This window comes from Dermacentor variabilis, chromosome 9, assembly GCF_050947875.1.
Source record: "Dermacentor variabilis isolate Ectoservices chromosome 9, ASM5094787v1, whole genome shotgun sequence".
Lineage (NCBI taxonomy): Eukaryota > Metazoa > Arthropoda > Arachnida > Ixodida > Ixodidae > Dermacentor > Dermacentor variabilis.
In genome coordinates this window covers 14,044,296-14,066,772 of record NC_134576.1, presented here as the reverse complement: position 1 = coordinate 14,066,772, position 22,477 = coordinate 14,044,296, and the positions used below count along the sequence as shown (strand labels likewise).

Below are 22,477 nucleotides of genomic sequence, written 5' to 3'. Positions count from 1 at the left end.
GACACCGAACGGAGCTGACGGATAGTTTCCAGCCTTCTTTCTAAGGGCGGGGACTTCCATCGTGGTATCAACGGACGTTTATTTCATGAAAACCAACACTGGTTAAAGATTTCTGCGTAAAAAGAGCGCATATAATGTCGGCTCACATTCGTCTCTAAAGCACACCGATCTGTTAATGGCATCACGAATTAGATTTAACAAATTCATTGTTTTACCTTATCTTCTTTGATTTAATAACTAAGTAATTGCCACTGTGTTCTCGGCTACTTTCGCTGAATTCATATTAGCACTACGTGCGACGGCTGAAACATCCTGAATGAAGACTGTATACAAAGTGAAATATCATTAATATACAATAAAAACAATAGTGGTCCCAACACTGAGCCTTGGGGAACTCCCGACGTAATTGGTACATATTGTGAAGATATACCGTTGAGAACAACAGCCTGTTTCCACAATGAGAAATATTCAGCAGTCCAATCTATTATTTTACCGTCTAAGTTATAAGCTTTTATTTTGGAGAGTAGGAGACTGTGTGCTACTACATCAAATGGTTTACGAAAATCTAAGAAAACGTAGTCCAGAACTTGTTGCTTATCAATTGCCGAATCTAAACAGTGAATAAACTATACCAACTGTGTATTGCAATATAAACTACGCATGAAACCACCTCGGCTGGCGCGTAGGAGATTAGGTTTGCTTAAATGAGCGATAAAACCACTATATATTAGACGCTCCATAATTTTACAGCGTATACTAGTTAAGGCGACGGGCCTATTGTTCTGAACGGAGAATCGCACAACACTCTTATGTATGGGCATGACTCGCGCTAACTTCCAATCATCAGGAATGTTGATTTCGTTGAGGGACTTCTGGAACAACAGGGTGGAAGCAGGCGTCTGCACAATTCCTTGCGACAGCGACGCCATTTAGGCGGCGTGCTTTAGCCTCGCTCACGTCTTTTAATAATTTAATAATAATTTTAATAATCTTTTAATAATAATCGACAGAAAAGGTGGCTTCCGGCATGCGGTCTATTTCAACAAATAATGCAAAATAGACAGTGCGCGAGATAGACGGCGAAAACACAGATGAAAGACAAGGGCTGAAAATTTTAACTTTAGGCGCATTAGCACTAATGATTAGTTCATCATTTTTCAAAGCAGGTATCAATCGGTTGTTTTTGCCATTACGCTTCACATACCTCCAAAATTCTTTGGTATACCTGACAACTCATTGTCCGAGATTAAAAAAATACAAGTCCTATCGATGCCGGACTTTTGCAAATTCAATTTTTATTGCTTTCAGCAAGGCCAAATACTCTCGTGAATTAGACGCCTTGTATCTTTGATAAATTCGTCGCTGATTTCGAATTAGGGCACGTAACTCTGTGTTAAATCAGGGTTTGTCTCGAGCTCTCTTGCTTTATATAACTCGTGATGGCACAAAAGCTTGTCGTAGTGCAAACATTCCCGCTTAAAAGTATTCCACAGTTCGAGATTTATATGATCCGCGAGCGCATCAAAAGTTGCAAGGAACGACTCGAAAGCAGCGCTAATCGCCTCGAGGTTGACCTTGCCGTAGACATATATCTTTCGGCTAGGTGTTTTTGCAACCTTTACATACAGAACTGATAAATCTGCTAGAACAAAACTGTGGCCGCTCAAACCTGGCAATGTATACAACACCAGGTACGTTACAGATTAAGAGATTGAGTGCATGACCTGTTCTATCATTGCGCGATGGCTCCCGCATATTCTGATATAGTGTTCTGATCTACAATATGAAAAAAGTTGAATATAGACATCTGCGAGCAGTATCCCTTCGTTCCCCAGCTTACCATCCAATATCTGGAAAGTCCCCTCCTAAAACAAGTCATTCATCGTTAATCGTTTTAAAAAAATTAATTAAACTAATTGGCGGTTCTACCAAAGGACCAGGAGGCCTATAGAATGACTTAAGAACCGTTGCTTTCCCATTAGGCAGCCATAATTTACAAAAAATCAATTCAGTTTCACTAACGGGAAATTACATTTGGACGTTTGGCATGTTATTATGGACAAGAATAAACACCCCTCCGCCGCGTGTGCAGTGGTGTCGTCGAAAGCAATCGTACGTGCCAGGAAATATTTCAGAGCTTGAGGCGGGCCGAGGATGCCGCTAGGACCCACGAACTCCTGGCCGCCACCTAGGCGGGGCCTTTGGCCCTCCCCACCAACTCGCAAGGCACACAATAAAGTTCTGTCCTCCTCCTTGAGGCAGTCGGGTCAAGCCATGATTCTGTTCCCAAAACAATGGTCGGTTAGATGGCACGCAGAAAAAATTGAAAATCATCAACTTATTTTTATACTGTGGCAATCGGTCAACAAAATGCTGACCGGGCACATCGTGCCATTAGCAGCACTTTGTCATCGCTGCCGTACAACGCCGGCTCACTGTCCCATTGAAAGCGTCTGCTCTCCAAGTGCAGCCTATCAAATTTCAGAACTGGTTTAACGCCTTTTTTGCTGTTTTGTTCGACCTAAGCTCATAATTTGTTTCGCTTATCACGGGCTGTACGGGAAATGTCTTCAGATATAGTAACGCTCGATCCCTTGAGCTGGAATGCTTTTGCAAGTACGGCTTGGCGGGCTTTAAAAGAATTGAAGCGGACAATGATGGGTCGATTTCTTCCTTCGCAAAGTTGACCCAGCCTCTGTACACGTTGAACAGATAACGAAGGCAGTTCAGTGCACAGACTTAGCACAAGTTCTTCAGAATGGGCTGCCGTTTCACTGAAATCACAATCCACCAAGCCATAAAAAGCTAATTATTGCGTCTCCCCCGATTTCCCAAGTCGTCCATTTTTTTAATGATGCTTGTCAAAGCTTCGTCATCTTGTGGTTGCTGATCTTCAACGTTAGCTAAGGTAATTACAATCGTGTCAATTTTCTAAGCTTCGTTTCTAAAGGAAGCAGCCGATCTTCTACGTCAGTAACGTCTGCAGTGAGCTGTGATAGCTTAGAAAGTATTGTCACGAGTGGTGCTACGCACCGGTGATTAGAGAAGACGAGCTCACAGCAAGACAAACATGTATTGAGGCGAACTTGTGCCCAGAATAACCAAAAGCAACTAGCCCAATAGCAACAACACGTGCGAGCATGGACGGCGATCGAAGAAGAACGAGCATCACCTCTGTGCGGGCTGCGAAGGAACGCGCGCAGACCTATCGCGAGAGATTGCGCGAGTTGCCCTGGCTGATACGATGGGCCCATCCTAGATACGAAGCTGTCGCGGTAGATTTGTGCGCGCACGCGTTCACCCCCGCCATTCGAAAGCCACCGGCACAGATGCAAAGCGCGAAAGGCATGTGGCACTGCTCCCCTCCAAAAGAACATCGTCCCGATTTGGGAAATTAGCATTTAGGTAAATAAACACCATTAGAGTTCGTGGTGAGCACAAAGTTAGTAAAGAAAGAAAAACTACGCAAGAAGTTTTCTAACGTGCGTAATACGGCTTCATGCGCGCAATATGACCAATTTCACGCCGTGCGCGGCGTCGCTGAGAGTTCGTCAAAGCGCCAGGAATGACTTCATAGTTCAGCGAACCCACGCGGCGGATAATCTTGTATGGGCCGAAATAACGTCAAAGAAGCTACTCGCTGAGGCCTCGTCGGTGAACTGGTGCGCATACCAAAACTTGTAGCGCAGGGAGTCAATTGCTTGCTTTCTTTCTTTCCTTCTTTCTTCGGCGAGATGCTGAAAGGTCGCCACGTCACGGTGTGGGTCACTTCATTGGCATGTGGCAGCATGACGTCGAGTGTCGTAGTCACTTCCCGGCCGTAAACAAGAGGGAACGGTGTCAGCCGAGTTGTCTCCTGAATGGCCGTGTTATAGGCGAATGTGACTTAAGAGAGTACTTCGCGTTTTATATTCAATGTCCATGTAAATCCACATCATGTCCGCCAGGGTTTTATTTAGCCGTTCTGTGAGACCATTACTTTGCGGATGGTATGCGGTAGTTCTGCGGCGAGTAGTTTGGGTGTACCGCGAAATGGCGTGCATCAGGTCACTGCAGAATGCCTGTCAGTGATAATCGCCTCTCGCGCACCGTGACGCCAGAACGATCTGAAAAATAAGAAATCTGGTTGCTTGCTCGGCGGTACCTCTTGACAGTGCGCACGTTTCTGCGTAGCGCGTCAAGTAATCCGTCACAACAATAATCCATTTGGTCCCAGCGGTGGACGTCGGGGAAGGCCCAAGAAAGTCCAATCCAACTTGCTCGAACCGTCCTCTGGAGGTTTCGATTGGTTGCAGTATTCCGGCAGGTTTTGTTGGAGTCTTGCGTCGTTCACACTACTGCACGTGCGGACGTAGTGCTTGACTTCTATAATACGCGGCCAGTAATAACATTCTCCAATCCGCGCGAGTGTTCGTGCACAGCCGAGGTGTCCGGATGTTGCTTCCATCATGAGACGCCAGCAAAATTTCTGAACGTAACGACGATGCTACAACAAAAAGGTAGGCGTCCTTCGTAGGATCGAAGTTCTTTTCGGCTAGAACATTTCTCAAGCAGAATGCGGCCACACTGCGCTTGAAGATCTGTGGTACGCTGTCACTTCGACCTTCAAGGTACGCAATGAGGCCACTTAGTTCATGGTCGGCCTGCTGTTGCGGGGCATAATGGGAGGCGGTGACCATGCCCAATAAATTGAGTCATCGTCTGTATACGGTGATGGTTGCTCGGGAGAGAGCCTGCGTCTGAATGCTTTCTTCCGTTCCTTTAAACTACGGAGATGTTGAACGCCTGCAGCCGCAAACTCCATCTTGCGAGGCGTGCGTCTGGACGGGTCCTTCAGGTTTGCATAGCAGAAAGCATGGGGATCGGTAACGACAGTAAATGATGTGCCGTATACATATGGGCGGAATTTTGATGTTGTCTATTGTCCACTATCCGAATCTCCAAAAGAACATCCGCGCTGAAGGCCTTACTCGCGTTATTAAGGCTCCTGCGCTCTACGGGGCTTCACGATAGACATTAAGAATGCCGCCCCTTACCGCTCTATAGTGTACGCGCCTCATTCGTGCTCGTCTCTCTTTCTATCTCCTCTTTCCACTCTTTTTATCCCCCTCAAACCTTCCCCCCGTGCAGAGTAGCCAAGCGGAACTACCTCTGGTTAACGTCCCTGCCTTTCTCTGTATTCTTTTCTCCCTCTCTTGATGTTGCCCACACTATTGCCAGACATTATTTTTCCGTTTGAATAGTTTGACTCTGCCTTCGGTAAAGAATGACTGGCACAGGCGATGGCCTGTTCTGGTCCTGTCTGTCTCAGAACAAGAATGGCGCCAAGCCCAATACTGCTGGCGTTGGTGTGGATTTCAGTTTCTGCGTTATGGTCGAAGTGCGCCAGAATGGGTGGCGATTCGAGACGGCGCAGGAGCTGGAGCTCTCGAAACACTTCCCCTTGTGGTGCATACCATCCAAACGGGTCGTCCTCTTTTGTCAGGCGTATCAGCGGCTCTGCAATCCGCGAGAAGTTTTTGACGAAACGTCTGTAAAAGGCGCATAGTCCGAGAAACCTTCTGATGCTTTTCTTTTCACGGGGCTGTGGGAAGTGCCGCACGGCAGCTGTCTTCTCTGGGTCTGGTAAGACGCCTGCAGAGTTGACAACGTGGCGCAGGAATTTGAGCTCTTCGTAGGCAAAGCGACATTGTTCAGGCTTCAGCGTAAGTCTGGATGACTTGATAGCACGCAGGGCGATTTCTAGCCTGGTAAGGTGTTCCTCGAAGGTAGAAGCGAATACGGACACATCATCAAGATAGACCAGAGAAGTCTGCCATTTCAGGCCAGTCAACATGGTGTCCGTTATGCTTTGGAAGGTTGCAGGGGCACTACAGAGCCCAAATGGCATGACTTTGAACTGTTATAAGCCATCTGGTGTAACGAACGCAGTCTTTTCGCAATCCCTTTCGTCGACATTCGCCTGCGAATTGCCGCTCTTTAGGTCCATGGAGGAGAATTATCTTGCATTGCAAAGGTGATCCAAGGCGTCGTCAATTCGAGGGAGCGGGTAGACGTCCTTTCTCGTAACCTTGTTGAGTCGGCGGTAATCGACACATAATCTTACGGTGTTGTCTCTTGTTTTCACGAGCACGACGGTGGAAGCCCAGGGACTTTGAGAGGGTTCGATGACGGCGTAGTGCAGCATTTCTTTTATCTCTTTCCTGACTGCTTCGCGCTCTTTCATGGACACGCGGTACGGTGACTGGTGAATAGGCCGTGTATATTTATCTGCTATTATTCGATGCTTTGTAAGCGTCGTCTGGCGAATCTTGGACGATGTAGCGAAGCAATCCTAGTAGGCATGAAGCAGTTTCTGCAGCCGTTCTTGTCTCGCTTGCGGAAGACCAGGCTTTATATCTAATGGAATGTCAGGAGGTCGAGGTGAGAGTTCGTTTTCGAGAGTGAGGATGTTGCCTATGTCGAGAATGTCTGTTGATCATTTTGTGCGAGAATTGCCAAATCATGTATTTCCGTCATGATACTGTACTGTTTTCTCTGTAAATCTTTGCACTCACGTTTGTAATCATGCACTTTCCTAATATTGTTTATGTATAATCTTCTGTACCACTCCTGCAATGCCCCAATTCATGGGATAGCAGTATTTGTAAACAAATAAATAAACAGTCTCAAAAAGCGCGACCGTGGTGCCTTTAGCAAGATAACAATATTCCGAGCAGAAATTCGTTATTATTGGCTGTTCTTTCGACCAGGCGCACGATCCCTCTTGCTACAGACAAGACCGGCTCAAACAGCAAACTTGGGTTCGATTCGTCGAATCCCTCGACGCAGCTGCCGCTGTTGGTACCTACTTTGATCAGGGTACTCGAGCGGGCTGGCAACGCGATACGCTCATTGAGGATCGCGAGTGAAGCAGATAATGCAGGGCTTGGATCGTGCGCGATTGCATTGTCTGGTGAAAGACTTATGGTCTGTGCGTGTAGATTAATGACCGCACTGTTTACCGAAAGGAAATCTACGCCTAGGATGACGTCATGGGAGCACTGTTCTGGGACGATGAAAACGGTAGGACACGTGTTCTCGCACCGCTACACGAGCTGTACATCTCCCCTTCGGTGTTGCTACGTGACCACCTGCGGGCCGTCCCAAGCAGTAAGAACTTTCCTTAGTTGAGTGGTGAGCACTGCACTCACGACGGGGAAATCAGCACCGGTGTCAACCAGAGCGAACACCTCCAGGTTGTCTATCTTCACTACTAGGTCCGTGGATTTTGTTGTGGTATTGCACGTGTGTCGGGGTGTGGTGCGGCGGCTTTGCCGGTACTTGCTACTGACGCATCGCTTGGTCTCGTCGGTGGTATGAAAATTACATTGTCGCGTCGCTGACAAATTTTCTTCGGACGGCGCAGGCGCAGTTACAGCACTGTAATGCTGCGGTGGGGGAGGGTTTTCAGCAGTGCGACGGGCTGAAACCGTGCCTCTACCGGTTGCCGTTCTCAGTTTCCCAAGCTATGGCTGGGGGACCTTCCCCGCACTGCTCCCGCGTAGCTAGGGCGGCGTGAAGTAAAACGGCGGCATGAGGGTGACGGCAACCTGTAGCGGATAGTTGACGAAGTCTGCCTTAGTAGGTTTAGTTCGATGTGAAGTGGCCTTTGGCCAGGTTACAGACGTGGAGCCTCGATATGGAAACCACGGATGCCGAGGTTCCTATAGAAGCAGCGACGGTATACATGGCAGGGCACGCCGCAGTGGAAGCATAGCGGATGCTGGCTGGGAGTCCTCAAGACGTCGGCATTTCCCGAGGCTGCCTGTTCGGCACTAGGTGGACGGTCATTTGGTCGTGAACGTTGCAATGGTGAGTACGCCGATCTGGTCGGCCGCACTTGGTTTTGTACAGCGGAGGCATACGACATAAGCTGAAGTTGTCGAGAAGTGTATTCGGGTGCTTGGTGCGGCTGAACTAGTTGCCCGCTGCCTGCTGTGTGCCTGCTGGACTTCTTGTCTGATAGCATCGCTGAGCGCTGCGACTTAAAGAATGGAGCTAGGGAACATTTTACGAAGTTCCTTTTGTACTACAGCCTTGATTTTGTCTTGAAGGTTGCTTATGCTCACGGCGTCGAATTCCGTGAGAGACGTACCACGGACTAGAGCAGGGCCTCCTTACTGTCTTCTTCGAAAGTCGAGTGTTTTTTCTATGGCTGCGGCTTTAGTTAAGAGTTCAGCGACTGTTTTGGGTGGGTTCCACATAAGCCCAGCGGAAACCTCTTGCTTCAGTCTTCTATTAAGAAAACCAAGCTTCTTGCGGCATTTCTGGGTCTGCCCGGCCAAAAAGATTCTTCATTTCTTCCACAAAGATGGTCACGCTTTTGTTAGGCAGCTGGAGAGGTGTTTGAAGTTGTCTCTTGGCTCTTTCCTTGCGGAGGACATTTGTATATGTAACAAGAAGGCTTCGCATAATGTTTTCGCATGTCCTGAGCTGAGACTCTTGGCCGATGGACCACGTATGTGCAGACTCCTCCAGCGCGAAGTAAACGTGCTACAGCTTCGCTTCATCGTTCCACTTGTTGTAGCTCGCCACGCGCTCGAACTTTTCGAGCCAGTCCTCAGTATCATTGCAGGGGGTTCCAGTTCCACGGAATGTCGGCGACTCTCTTGGCTGCTCCAACACGACGGCTGTAGGAGTGATCGGCTCGCTCAGCTTGGCTGCCGTGGCCTTTTTTGAACGTCATGTCTTCTCTGGTAACAAGCCGTAGTCAAGGGAGAGCCCAAGATTCCGGCGGCTTCTTCGTTGGTCGTTTTCTTCTGGCTGACGCAGACTGGTGTCGCGAGTGCCTGAACGAGCGCTGGACATACAGCACCTCCAGCAGTTGTAACGAGTGGTGCTACACACCGGTAATTAGAGAAGACGTGCGCACAGCTAGACAAACATTTATTGAGGCGAACTTGTGCCCAACATAACCAAAGCAACTAGCCGAATAGCAGCAACATATGCGAGCATGGACGGCGATTGACAAAGAACGAGCATCACTTATTTGCGGGCAGTATTTAAAGGCTGTGAAGGCACGTGTGTCGAACTATCGCGAGAGATAGGGCGAGTTGCCCTGCCCGATGCGATGGGCCTATCGTAGATACGAAGCTATCGCAGTCGGTTTGTGCGAGTGCTCACACGCGTTAACACCCTTCATTCAAACTCCAGTGGCACAGACACAAAGCCCGAAAAGCACGCGGCAGTATTGCACTTTCACCATACAGTAGTTGTCGGATGTGTTCAGCAGTTGGTGGACGTGGGTTACACCCAATATCCCCGCCACAGTGCCGTGCACTTGACAACACAGAACCGCGTCGCCCACAAGAAAAAAGTAAGATAAAGCATTTGCGGTGGAAACGCCACAATAGCGCGAGACGCTTTCAATTGGTAAAAAAAAAAGCCAGTGTGAGCAGTAGAAAAGTTGTAAGGGTCACTGTCATCTCCGCCAGTTCCACGCCCCATCGTCACAGTGCTGCTCCGGTGATGTAGCTGACACTTGACAGCGTCGACGCCCAGTTGGCAATGTTGCCATTTTGAAATCGCAAAACGTTCAGATTTTGCTCGGCACTGTTGTAGCTCGAAGGCTTCGAACAAATCAGTCGAAGACGAAGAACCGCTGTCGATCGATGACAGGCATACCTCGTCGAATAGAATCCCATCAGTAAGGACCACCGTCGGAATCTTCGTCGATGACACCTAGGTGAGCTGCATAAAACTTGTAAGGGTCACCGCCATCTCGCCGGTTCCACGCCATACATTGTGCGCTTTACGTACATTCTGCTCTAAGCTCCTCTCCTAAGACGTATACTTACTGCCAAGAGTTGTTCCTAAACGCCTATTTTATTGCGATAGCAATTATATGGCCAATCAAGGCGCATTTCTGCCGTCGGCGTCGCCCTGAGGTTCCGTATAAACTCCAAGGGTGATAAAATCGTCGCCGTGCGCCGTATGCTGCATGAGGGAAAGCTTGCGAGGGTGAGCCGGCCAACGCGATTTAATTTCGCGTGCGCGAGCGAGAAACGCGGGCCAGAAGCGTGCCCTCTCCTGTCGCGCGCGAGGCATGGGGGTCAGGCGAAGGAGGAGGGGCGTTATGCTCGGGCGGCTGCTAGGGTTCCTCCATGACTTCGTCGCCCACCACTCCATACAGAGTGAAGACAACTGCGGCGTTTATTATTACGGCGTTGGGCACGTGATTGGTGGATGCCGCAGCATACGCCTTTGAGGGACGCTGTAGGGACGCGTTGTCGGTGCTCGTGCGTCTCGAAAGCGACTGCGACGTAGCCAAAGTGCGCGTCCACGCGGGTCTCATCTTCAAAACGACCCGCGATGTTTGCGGAGTGCGCGTGGTGCCGGTAGCTTCGTATGCGCTGTGAGTTCGACGTTTCGTTTACGTTTAAGCGAGAGATGCACGAAGGTCAATTCGCTTGTTGCTGCCGCGATTCCTTACTCCAGCATTTTGACAGCGAGTTTCCGCCCTTGTCGAGCGAGATGTGTTCATGTTTACCTGTGCGCGCGTGACGCCGGGCTTGTCAGTTTAGTTGTCAGTTTGCGGAAGCACGTTGGCGGGCTTGTCGCTTTTAATCTATGATAGAATGTGTAAGCGCGACTGAACAAGGACGTGTAAAGAAGCAGTCACACAAAGTCAGCATGCACTGTCTCTGTGTCGGTTTCTTCCAACGTTCTTGTTCCGTCACGCTTACATATTCTATCATTGTTAATTTAGTTTGTAAGCGAATGTTTACAAGTTTTATACGACCGCTGAAACTGCTATCCTTACTTCGCAGAGCTATACACCAATTTGCTGTCGCAATCGGTGCTTCGCCTTTCAGGCGAAACTGCGACCCTTTTGTTGGAATAGCGGGTGCACTACGGCACGTACTCCTTTCTTTTATTTGTGCAAGTTCCTAGCTGGCACATAACGATGACGGCGAGGTATGCGTGTGTGAAAAGGAGCGATGTGCATAATTTGACCACTACATACCGAAGGCAGTACGAAGCTTCCCTGAACGCTTCTGTGGAAGCGTGTGCTTTTTGCGGATCTGCCATTGATCTTTAGGGCGACCAACTAGATCGCTCGTGCATGCGTCCAACGTAGGATTAGATGCATAGAAAAATAAAAATGGTCGGTAGCGAAGGTAACCCATTATGAACAGTTCTTTATCGAAAATTTTTATGTTCTGACCGAGTGATGAAGTTACTGGAAAACCACGAATAGCGGCAGTGTGGTGTGTCGGATCAATTCAAACTGCCCGCGAGCATCAATTTGTGTGTTCACCTAGGTGAAAAAAAAAGATTGAGGACGCTTTAAATTCGCCTTTAAGAGTGGAACGTGATAGTAGTCAAGGGTCGCTGAGTGCTTCTAGCGCTTCCCGGCAACTGGAGTGCATGTAACCGTAATCTCTACAGGGCAACGCTGGCTGCGATCGGTATGGGCGAAGGCGGGATTTCTGGTAGAAACGTGGCCTCTTGCGTGGGCGCCTATGCGGCGGAGGCGAGTTCCATCTGGAGGTATTGCAAGGAACTTGGCGCACCAGTTCATGTCCCCCGAGATACTCACGCGCTGGCGCGCGCAAATGGCGGACGCTCTGGCCGGTCTATGAAGGGTAGAAATGCGGGAAAATGGCTTTGTTTGAGTTCTCGCGTAGCAGTCGTACTTTACGATCTTTATACGCATTTTACCTTGACAAAATAAATTTGTTCAGTAGCTTCTTATGACTCGGGATGCATAGCACTATCCGCGAACTAACCGGAGGTCGCCTTAACAGCCAATTCCAACATCTCCAACGAACAATGCAGGGGTACATCGTTCTATCCCGGCTAGGATATGAGACACAAGGAAACCACAACTGGAAGACCACACTCTTCTTGCGCTTAGCATTCGCAACAAAGTTCATGCGACCCCAATTCCACGGAATATGCACCCTGACTGTCATAAAGGTGGAAGAAAAGCGAGAGCACAAGCCCTGGCTCTATTCTTTGGCGATGATGCGTCATACACACTGGTCCTATACACCGACGTGGCCCGGTACCCACAGAGACGTGCCCTGCGTCTACTCGTACTAGATAGTAGAAACATTCTTAGGGCTTCGGCCGCGCTCAACACTGTCGACAGTAGCACGGTGGAAAAGGCCGCTGTCGCCCTAGCCATCGTGCACGCTTCAGCCATGCCGGCACGGGACGCAAAGGGGTCCTCGCAGTGGTCACTAGTTCGCAGACTGCCTTCACAGACAAGGTGCTTGTCGTCTGGACAGGTGGACACGCCTCTCTCCATGGTAATGAACGCGCTCTTGCGGTAGCCCGAGAGCTCGCTAACCGGATGCCATTGGAAGAGCTGTCCAACCCAGACGATGCACCGACAGAACCACTGAACTACACTGAAACACTACAACATTACAGAGATAGCAGGAAACATTTCCTCGAACCACATAATTCCCTTAACCGAGAAGACGCCGTCGCATGGCGACAGCTTCAAACCAATTGATTTCCCTGTTTCTTTTATCTTCACCTCTCCCACCCCACGCAGTATCCTTCATACTGTGCCTACTGTGGAGCAAAGCCCACACTATTGTTGAATTCCAATGGCGGAGTTGGAGCAGCCGACGGACTCCGGGAACGAGCACTCGACTCTGGCGTAGAGCAACGCCTCCAAATCCGCGAGTGGAACACAACCTGCGCCGGTGGGGCAAGGCGGAAGCGGAACTTCTATCGCCGAGTTACTCAGGATGCCTTGCCTGTTGTCATTTCCTTCCTCTGTTTGCTCTCAGCACCGCCGCACCGGTCACTTGTCTCCTTATTGCCATTCACCTGTTGTTTTTTTAAAAGTGCGGAATGGATATCTCGCCAAGCGTGCAGCAGCTTTTGCTTCCTCGCGAGTCGTGACCGGTGGCGCCTCCCGGCAGACAAACGTGGTAAAAGAAATACGTCACGCAGAGTTCCGGTCCTCTCCGCTGATTTTGGCGGAGCATCTTTTTCTGCTCCAAAGAGTGACTCCCGCTCTGAATCCACTCCGACTCTCTCATTGGAACACCTTACTCCTGCCCTCAATCTGTCATTGGAACAAACTTGCTCCGAAACGAGCAGAAAAGCTTGTTCCGACTCCGCCATTGGACTTCAACATATATCATTGCACGTGGGAATGCTCACCTCCCCCCCCCCCCCCCCCCCCCGAGTTACTCCCCTATTCCTTCACCTTCCTCCTGGGGGACTGCGATGACCAGCTTAGACCCGCAAGAGCAGCGATTGCAGATCCTGCGGGCACACTGAGTGGCGCGAGCCAATGGGGCCCTGAACTACGGGCTCCAGCCTACGAGGTAGTTTCCCCGCCTCATAAAAAAATAAGTACATACCCTCTCTCCCTAACCTAGGTGACCACCCTGGTACTGTATCCAACGCACGGGCAGTGCATCGTCCAACGTGGCCTGCCGCTATCCCTCGACGTGGCCAGTGTTCAGTGGCTGTTCATTGCAGGCAGCTCAATACCGCCGCAGGTGCTGCGGCAGCTGGCACAGACATTCCGAGGATCCATTGTTATCCACGGTAAGCTGAGCGCTTTCCTTCGCCGGGCGTTTACTTCCTTACAGTAAACAGTTTATTTGTTCCGCAGAAAAATTCGGGCGTCAGGTCCAACAAATGAGGGCAAGACAAAAATATTACGAAATAACAAAGGAAATTGTTCCCCTGGGTCAAACAGTTAAAACAAGAATAATTAAGTTCAGGCCAATCAGTCACTTGTTATTTGGTGGAAGAGTAGCAGTAGGGGAACATTCGTTACTGTGTGGTCATGCGATGTTTGGTGTGCCTTCTTATGGCACGGATGAAATGGTTGCACGCTGTTCGTTGGACTTAGTGAAGTCGTATCTATCTGAGGAAAAATCGCACCTATACTTGGGCGTTAGGCCTGCTCACATGAACAGGAACGGAAAGTACCCCCGCCTTTATTGCTCCGTAGTATATATACATATGTGTGCATGTTACGCATGCGCAGGGCACCGCATCAAGGGCCATGGCATGACAAGAACTCATCACGATAACACAGCAACGATTATGCCACAATCCTGTGGATACGTTACTTGGTTGGTGGATGTGGGCAGAAAATGTTTCCCGTTGTAACCAGAAGCTGGGTTTGCATGAATATTACAGCGGCGCTTTGCTTCATTTATACACTTTCTCAGTAGTACCATGCAGCCTCCTTAGCTAGCATAAAGGGTGAACGCCCTTATAAATGTTCACCCATGCCACATCGTCTGCTCGGCGTCTTTTTTGGTGCTTGTTCGTCACTGTTATCACCTACCATACTACAGTGGAGTGGTATATTAATGATGGAGTGAATAGTTAGGCCGTTATAGCTTTCCGCGTTATCGATGCATCGCCAGTGCTAATGCTGTGGCACCATCTGCTAACTAGAATTAAAACTGCTATTACTGCACGGTGACACCTCTCTAGTCCGAGCAGCGTAAAAACAAACAGCTGATCTCAATAACTATCGCAGAATTAATTAATGCTTTTCCTGCAGGGTGATATGAGAATAAACGATGACGGGTTTTACCACTCATTTCTTGCTGTCGCGGTGGCCAGTCACTAAGAAGCGCGGATTTAGATGGAAGCACACGGTTGGCGGTGCCTTGCTGCTACGTATTCACAGTTAGGGCGGCTACTGCGGTTACCGGCCGTAAGTACCACAATGCGCTGTGGTCGTAAAATGCGACTTAAGGCTGTAACGTATCATGTGCCACGCGAAAACAAAACGTTTTATTCCCTCCAGTTATCACATAATTACGCCTGTAGCTATTCTGCTGCGCAAGGATATTGCATGTGCACTTTCAGCAGGGGTGCAAACGACTTATGAGATGGAGTACAGTTTGTTGAGCATATCGAGATACGTGAAGCACACCAAAGTCGATAGTTGAGCGCGTCGGTACAGCGCTCATACTAAACATTGAGGGGCACGCAGCACACAAATACCGAGCACAAGTGTCGTTTGAGGCGAAATGGCGCCGCCTATACTGCGACCACTCGCGTCAGTGCGTACTTCTGTAGCAGCAGATGGTTTAAAGTGCGCCAAAATACGAGGATCTCCACGTATTTTGCTCAACAGAGAGATGAGCTCAACAGAGAGCTTTGAGAAGACGGTTGTTTGTTCTGGGCCTACGAAGCATCGGCTTTCAGAAGCGCAGTAAGAGGCCGGGCGACTTCCGCAAAGCTGTGCAGGACGGGGCGGAAGCACGAACACAAGGCTAGAATGCCCCGCACCTCCTTGGCGCTCATCGGCGCGGGAAAATTTTGCGCAGCACGAACCCTGTCTGAGTCTCTGCACACACCGGATTCATTAATGGCCAAGGATAGTGATTTGGCTGAGGCATGAGTAATACCTTGAACACACGTACGCTTGTGCACGCGCGCAAGCTCGCGTCCACACGCATGCGCAGACGGTACGACACGGTTCGTGCCCGTCAAGACGCGGCGTGATCTCGCTGAACAGCTCCCCTGTTATCGCGCACTTGGGCTACGCCGCGTTCACTTGCCTGGTTACGCAGGTACGGCGCGCTACATTCCACTCTCAGCAAAGCAGATTTATTTCGTGCAAGGAAGTGCTTCCTCTTACCTCTTTGTGCTGATCTAGCAGTTATAAAAATATTCCAGTTGCGTTTTTAGATATCGAAGCATTTGAAACACTGTCTATCACGAAGTACACAGTTCTAACGCGTCTATGCCCAGTGAGCGCGCGCTGTCGCGCGTCCCCGTGGATGCAAACCACCAGGCGCGGCGGGCGGAATGCGCGTAGAATTGAGTCCGGCATTTTTTTGTTTGCAAGTGCTAGCGTAAATTTGACTGCTTTTACCCTTATTGCTTCTAAGTTGACCTATTTTTTCTTCAGCAATTTTTCTCTTTCTCAGTTCAAATTGGGGTGAATCCTAGCCCTCACTAATCTACGGTGACTGCACTTTACCTGCCTCTCACGTCTACATCTTGCACCATGCTGGGACCGGCAGAAAATATATAACCAATTTCATTTCTTGTTTCACCATTACGGCTTTTCCAGGTCCACTTTCTGTTGCTACGTTTCCTGAAAAAGGTGTTCGTTATTCTCAGCTTATTCCTTTCTGCGGATTCCACCAGCCTCTCTCGTCTAGTGTTTCTAGAAACGACACCGTAGTTGCCAATTTCCTGTTCACCCGCCTGCCTTTTCCCCACTTTTGCATTGAACTCATCCCTACTACTGCATACCGAGTTTGCACTTTTCTCATCGCTAATTCAAAATCTTTATAAAACCGATTTACTTCCTCATCGTCTGGACTATAGATGTTGTAGTGTAGGCTTCTACTACTTTTAATGTATACCTTTATTAAGTTTGATTACGACTAATGCTACCCTCTCATTAATGCTGTAGAATTCATCAATGTTGCCTGCTATGTCCTTATGGATTTGGAATCCTACCCCTTGTTGCTTCGTATCAGGGAAACCTCTATAGCAGAGGACATGGCCGCTATTTAGCAATGTATAAGCCTCACCAGTTCTTTTATCTCGCTAAGGCCAATGATATCCCCAACAATGTCTGATAGTTCGTCCAACAGTCCTGCTAAGCTAGTCTTACTCGCCAGAGTTCGGGCGTTGAAGGTTGACAGGTTCAGTTTCCATTGGCGGCCTGTCCGGGCCCAGAGATTCTTAGCACCCTCTGCTGCGTTACAGGTCTGACCACCGCCTTGTTCAGGTGCTCCGCAGCTGCTGGGGACTGAGGGCCATGGGTTAATTGTAGATATCAGGGAGGTCGCGGCCAAATACGGCACCAGGGAGGCCAATTCCTCTTCTGGTGAAGAAGTGTCTTTGTTCAAGCTTAGTGGGCTTTCTTAATTTGGTTGAACCTTGATCGGTATAGCCCCACTCGCTCTCGGAATCTTTCGCCGGTGTCAGGCGTCACTCCAAGCCTGTAGATGTAGTGCATTTTTTAATAGTTTCGTTAATAGAAGGCAGTGCACAGATTCGTTGGTCTGTGTGTCTATCATAGGCGCTTTGTAGGAGACTATTTCTTTAATGGTATCTTACAAAGCACCTATATTAGACACACAGGCCAAAGAATCTGCGCACTGCCTTCTTGTCGACGGGCCGCGAGAACTTAGCGATGGCAGCTGTTTTCTGCAGGTCGGGACGGACTCCAGACTTGCTGATGACGTGGCCTAAGAACAGAAGCTCTTCGTAAGCTGAACGACGTTTAACTGGCTTCAGGCGGAGTCCGGAAGACTTGATCGTGTTTGATACTGTCTCAATCCGCCTGTAGTAATCGTCAAAATTCCTGGCGAAGACGACGTCGTCATCCAAGTAGATAAGACAGGTCTGCCACTTCAATCCTGTTAACACAGTGTCCATTCCGCGCTGAAACATTGAAGGCGCCGAGCATAGTCCGAGTGGAATGACTTTAAACTAATAGAAGCCGTCCAGCGTGATGAAGGCGGTCTCCTCGCGATCCATCTCGTCGACTTGTATTTGCCCGTAGCCAGTCTTAAGATCGAATGACGAGAAGTATTTAGAATTGTAGAGCCGATTGAATGCGTCTTCTATCCCTGAGAGGATTTATACGTTGTTCTTTGTAACTTTGTTTAATGGAAGATAATCGACGCAACGTCGCGTTCCGTTCTTTTTTACCAAGACTACAGGAGATGACCATGAGATTCTTGACGGCAGGATCGATGATGCCGTCGCCCGGCATTTCACGAACTTGTTGCTTTATAGCTTTACGTCCTTGCGTCTAAACTCGGTAAGGGCTCTGGCGGAGTGGTCGAGCACACTCTTCGGTTATTATGTGATGCTTTGGAACTGGCGTTTGTTGATAACTGGATGACGTCGAAAAGTAGTCTTCCTATTGTGGGAGGAGACCCTTGAGCGGTTGCTGCTTACTCATGGAGAGGCTTCGATTTATGTTGAAGTCTTGTTCGGGAACCATGCACTTTGAGGTACATGTGGCACAATCGAAGAGGGCAAACACATCCCTGATTTCCGCAATTTCGTCGATGATCTGATCGTCGTGGCCTTATTGATGTGCTTGGACTCCTCGCTGAAGCTTATCACCATCACTTTCGCTTTCCCTCCACGCAGTAGAGCGCTCCCTCTTGCCACGCAAAGTTCACACTCAAGCAGTAGATGTTGGTGGCCCTCGATGACGCCTTCTACGTCTGCGGGTGTTTTTGTGCAGATGGCAATGACAATGCTGGAGTGAAGCGGGATGTTGATTTGATCTTCGAGCGCACTCAATGTATGATGACAGCGAGAGCTCTCGGGCGGGGTCGTTTGATCTTTGGACAACGTTATCGATGTCGACTTCAGGTCTATGATAGCGCCATATTGGTTCAAGAAGTCGCTGTCGAGATTGACGTCTCGTGAACACTGTTGGAGGATAGAAAAGGTGACAGGGTAGGTCCTGTCTTGAACGGTAACTTTTGCCGTGCAGATACCAGTCGGCCTTATGAGGTGTCCTCCAGCGGTCCGATTTTAAAGGCCTTCCCATGTAGTCTTAACTTCAACTGGGCGGCCATGTGTCCACTCATGACGGAGTAATCAGCCCCTGTGTCGAGTAAGGCGGTGACTGCGTGGCCGTCCAGCAGCACGTTGAGGTCAGGGGTTGTTTGTCTTTCCCCACAGTTTGGTTTGAGCTTTGGGTCACGGCTGCACCGTGTTGACCTGTGGCTGGAGGGTGGCGTCGACAGGTCTTCTTATGTCGGCGCATTACTTGCTCTTAGGCTTCGTGTGGATGGCGGCGTCTCGTTTATATGTCGTCGACATAGCCTTTTAGACGCCTTGGTCAGTGGCGGAGGATCTTTGTCTGTTGAATGAAAAGCAGCAGCACAAGCATCGATTGCTGCTTTTAGATTTTCGGGCATGGGCTGACTGACCGGTGCCGCGCTTTGCCCATGTATGGTCAGCACTGCTGCGATAGATAGCGGCCTGGCAAAGATGAAGGGTATCGCAGTCGAGGGCTCCACTGAGTGGCGGTGAGGTAGTCGGCGATATCACGTGGCCGTTCACCTTGGTGTGGGCGTGGGGCGTTGACGGCGAACCCTCGCAGTACCACGTAACGGTACGGGCAGCGGTGGTAGACATAGCCGTGGCAGTGATTGCAGAGCGGGAGGTGGTCGGGGCGCGCCACATGTGTGTCTTCCTCGGGGCGTTGGGGTGGCCAACATGTGGCTGTGGTGGCGGTGGTGGAACCTAGCGACTCAATTGGGGGACGTCCTGGGGGCCGTGGAGGGCCAAGGAGATGGCGGGCTGCAGCAGCGCAGGCCACCGATTGCTGGATCTCCAGTCAGACTGTCAGCAATCGAATTCACTTGGGGCTGCGACGCTAGGAACATCTACTGTAGTTCTCGTACAAGTGACCTTATAGTCTCATGTAGATAATTGTAGCAGAGTGCTTGGTCTGCGCTGTTTGGCCTCGAGCGGTGACTGTGCCTTGTACGCAATTCTAACGTCTTCTCAGTCGTCGTAGCCTGCGTAAAGAATTCTACTGCTCTCTTGGGCGGGTTGGGGGCATAAGTCCAGCGAAGAGTTCATGATTGACCCCACACGTGAGGAACCAAATTTTTTTCTCCTCAGGCATATCTGGATTAGCGTGGCGGAACGGGTGCGTGACCTCCTCGGTGAAGGTCGCTTTATTCTCGTTGGGCAGCTGCATGCTGGTTTCTAGTACAGTTTAGCTTGCTCTTTGCGCAGGACGCTAGTAAAGGTCTGCAGGAAGCCCTTGCGCAGCAGGTCTCATGTCGATAGGGGCGATTCCCAGTTCTTAAACAACGCCTTAGCGGCGTCTTCCAAGGCCAAACACACGTGCCGCAGCTTGTCATCGTAGCTCCAATTGACTGCAGCAACCATTTCGTATGTTTGCAGCTAGTTTCCTGGTCTTCAAACTATGAGCAACGGAAGGTCCGTGCTTCGCTGGGCTATTGCAGCGTGATGGGGACGCTGACGCTACCATTCGTTTGCTGAGTTAGCCACGATATTCTTGGTCGTTTAAGGCAGAAGGCCGTGCTCCGGGAACAGGTTTTGTAGCCTGCGGCTTGCTCCACGGTCCGGCGGGTAGTTGGTGCGGTCTTCGGTTTTCAGGCTTGAATAGCGGCTGTGCAGGGCTGTTCTGTACACGAACGCACTAGCATCTCCACCAGATGTCATGTAGTGACAGTGAAAAACACAGCAGCAAATCTAAGAATGAGGAAGACTAAGAAAGAAGTTTTCTTATTGGGCAAACCTGTGCCCACAAAAGAGGCTACACCCAAAACACAGCGATAGCGGCGAACGCAGTCGGCGATCGTGGAAATCTGATCCTGCGGTTCAAGCGCGTCAGGTTTTATGCATGAGTCATTGAACGTTACAGAGTAATCGCTTGTTACCGCGGATCTTCCAGAAAGTACCACAGAATTCGCGTCGCGCACGCAGTCAGATTACATGAGGCGCGGCGGCAACCGACAACGCATAGAGCCATCGATAACATTCGAGAAACTTCCGATCCATGCAGGCGCGTCCTGCGCTAAGCGTTAACGTTTGACATTTGTTAGCAGGTGAAACGCGATTTCCCGAGAACGACAAACAAGTACGTGTGTCAGTATACTCCTTCGAGGTGAGCGGCCGCGAAAGTGAAGCGTTGGTTTGTGCCAAAAGGGAAGCCAAGCGTTGACCTTCAGAAATAACTCTGCGCGAGTCGACTGTTACAGAAGTTGCAAGAAAATGATCTCTGGTGATGACGATTGTTGCTGATGTTGAGGTACAGGCGCCGACAAAAGTGATATACTCCACGCAGATTGCTACCGCAGCGGCGTCGCTCGGCATTTTGGCGAGCTGAAGCACGAAACATTGACACGAGTAAAGCGACATGCTTGCATATAATAAAGGGCACCCATTGGCTGTCTCGACCCCAGATGCTGCCTGTAGATGGCCTCGCGATGCCGTTTGCCGTTGCTCCGGCTCCCGTTGCGTGGAGTATGCCACTTTTGTAGGCGCCTGTACATCGACCTAAACCTAGATCCGACCGTAGGGCTCGACTTTGTATGTTCTCAAGAAAGCGAATGTTACCCTTGGATGTGTATTAAAAGACTGGCGGACTGTAACGCAGGAATGATATATAGATGTACATTTTGGATTCCACAAGTGCACTCCAAGTTTTCCCACAGAGGGATTTCCACATCAGAGAAATAGTAGAAAGCTTCTTCAAATAGACGCAGTGGAGTCCCTACGAGAGGTTGGTGTCAATAATGACGCAAAGATAGCGATGTGTTTTAACTTAGGATACAGCTTTCGGTTGATAGAAACCGTATAGTATGAGAAAAGCTTCCGCGTGAAAGCGCCTACTGCGCTCTTTTCAGCAGACTCGCGCAAGACAAGGATACGTACGAAAAAGGTATAAGTGGATAGTGGCACATAAAAGTCTAATTTCTTTAGCTGTAGAAAACGTTAGCTAACTCTTTGTTTGTTTGTTTATTTATACTGTCAGTTCAAGAATGAACCATTACAGGAGTGGATATAATACAACAAAAAAGATACAAAATATCGGTATATGTAGATCAAAACACAATACCATAGCAGTTTCTGTAAAACGTGACATGCGGTGATCAAAGACAAAACACTCGCAGTATGCGCATCAGAAAGAGAAACAGTTGCTATGACGCATTCATATCCGGGAAAATAACATTCTCCAAACCAGCAGTAAAACACTGGCAGAAGAACATGTGACAAATGGATTGGGTAATTAATTCCATTCTTTGATCGCCCACGGAAAAAACTTTACTTGAATATATCATTCCGTGTAACTAGCGGCTTGTATGTATAAACTGTGCTTGTGTCTGGAGCGTTGATCTGGCGAAATTGCACAGAAATCAGCTAAATTAATTTTAACCTGGTTATGAATAATTAGGTATAAAAATTTCAGTCGGTGAAACTTAGTCCTTAGTTCTAAAGCGGAGAGGTTTGCACGTCTGCATAGTTCAGTAGGAGAGTGCACGCGCTGATACTTATTAAATATGAATCTGGAGGCCCGTCGTTGAACACTGTCCAGTTTATTACGGTTCGTTACAGTGCACAGATCCCATACAATCTTAGCGTATTCAATAATTGGCCTTACTAATATCATATGCCAAGCTTTTCACTTCAGGAGCTGTGCTATACAGTTTTCGCTTGAGACCCCATAAGGCTTTATTTGCCCTGCTACACACCTGATTGATATGCGTATTCCGCCTCAATTCTTGAGTAAATATTAGTCGTAGATATTTATATTCTGCTACTGTTTTTAGTTCGTGTGGACCGATGCTGTATGTGTACCGCAAAGTCACCTTCTTTCTTGTTATGGTCATACAAACTGATTTTACTGGGTTCAGTGGCACTTGCTACTCATTACACCAGTTTAATATTTTTAGTAAATTTTTGTTAAGATCTAGCTGGTGACTTAAAGATTCGATCCTATTGTAACTAACGTGGTCGT

General features: G+C 49.1%; 1 protein-coding gene across 1 annotated transcript in view; it reads left to right on the top strand.

Annotated features, from left to right (window-relative positions):
* Positions 1–22,477, top strand: part of LOC142558616 (uncharacterized) — a 217,623-nt gene that overhangs the window by 104,132 nt on the left and 91,014 nt on the right. The window contains exon 7 of the mRNA XM_075670792.1: positions 13,392–13,563. Coding sequence (XP_075526907.1) covers positions 13,392–13,563 — 172 coding nt within the window. The remainder of the gene's footprint in view (positions 1–13,391; positions 13,564–22,477) is intronic.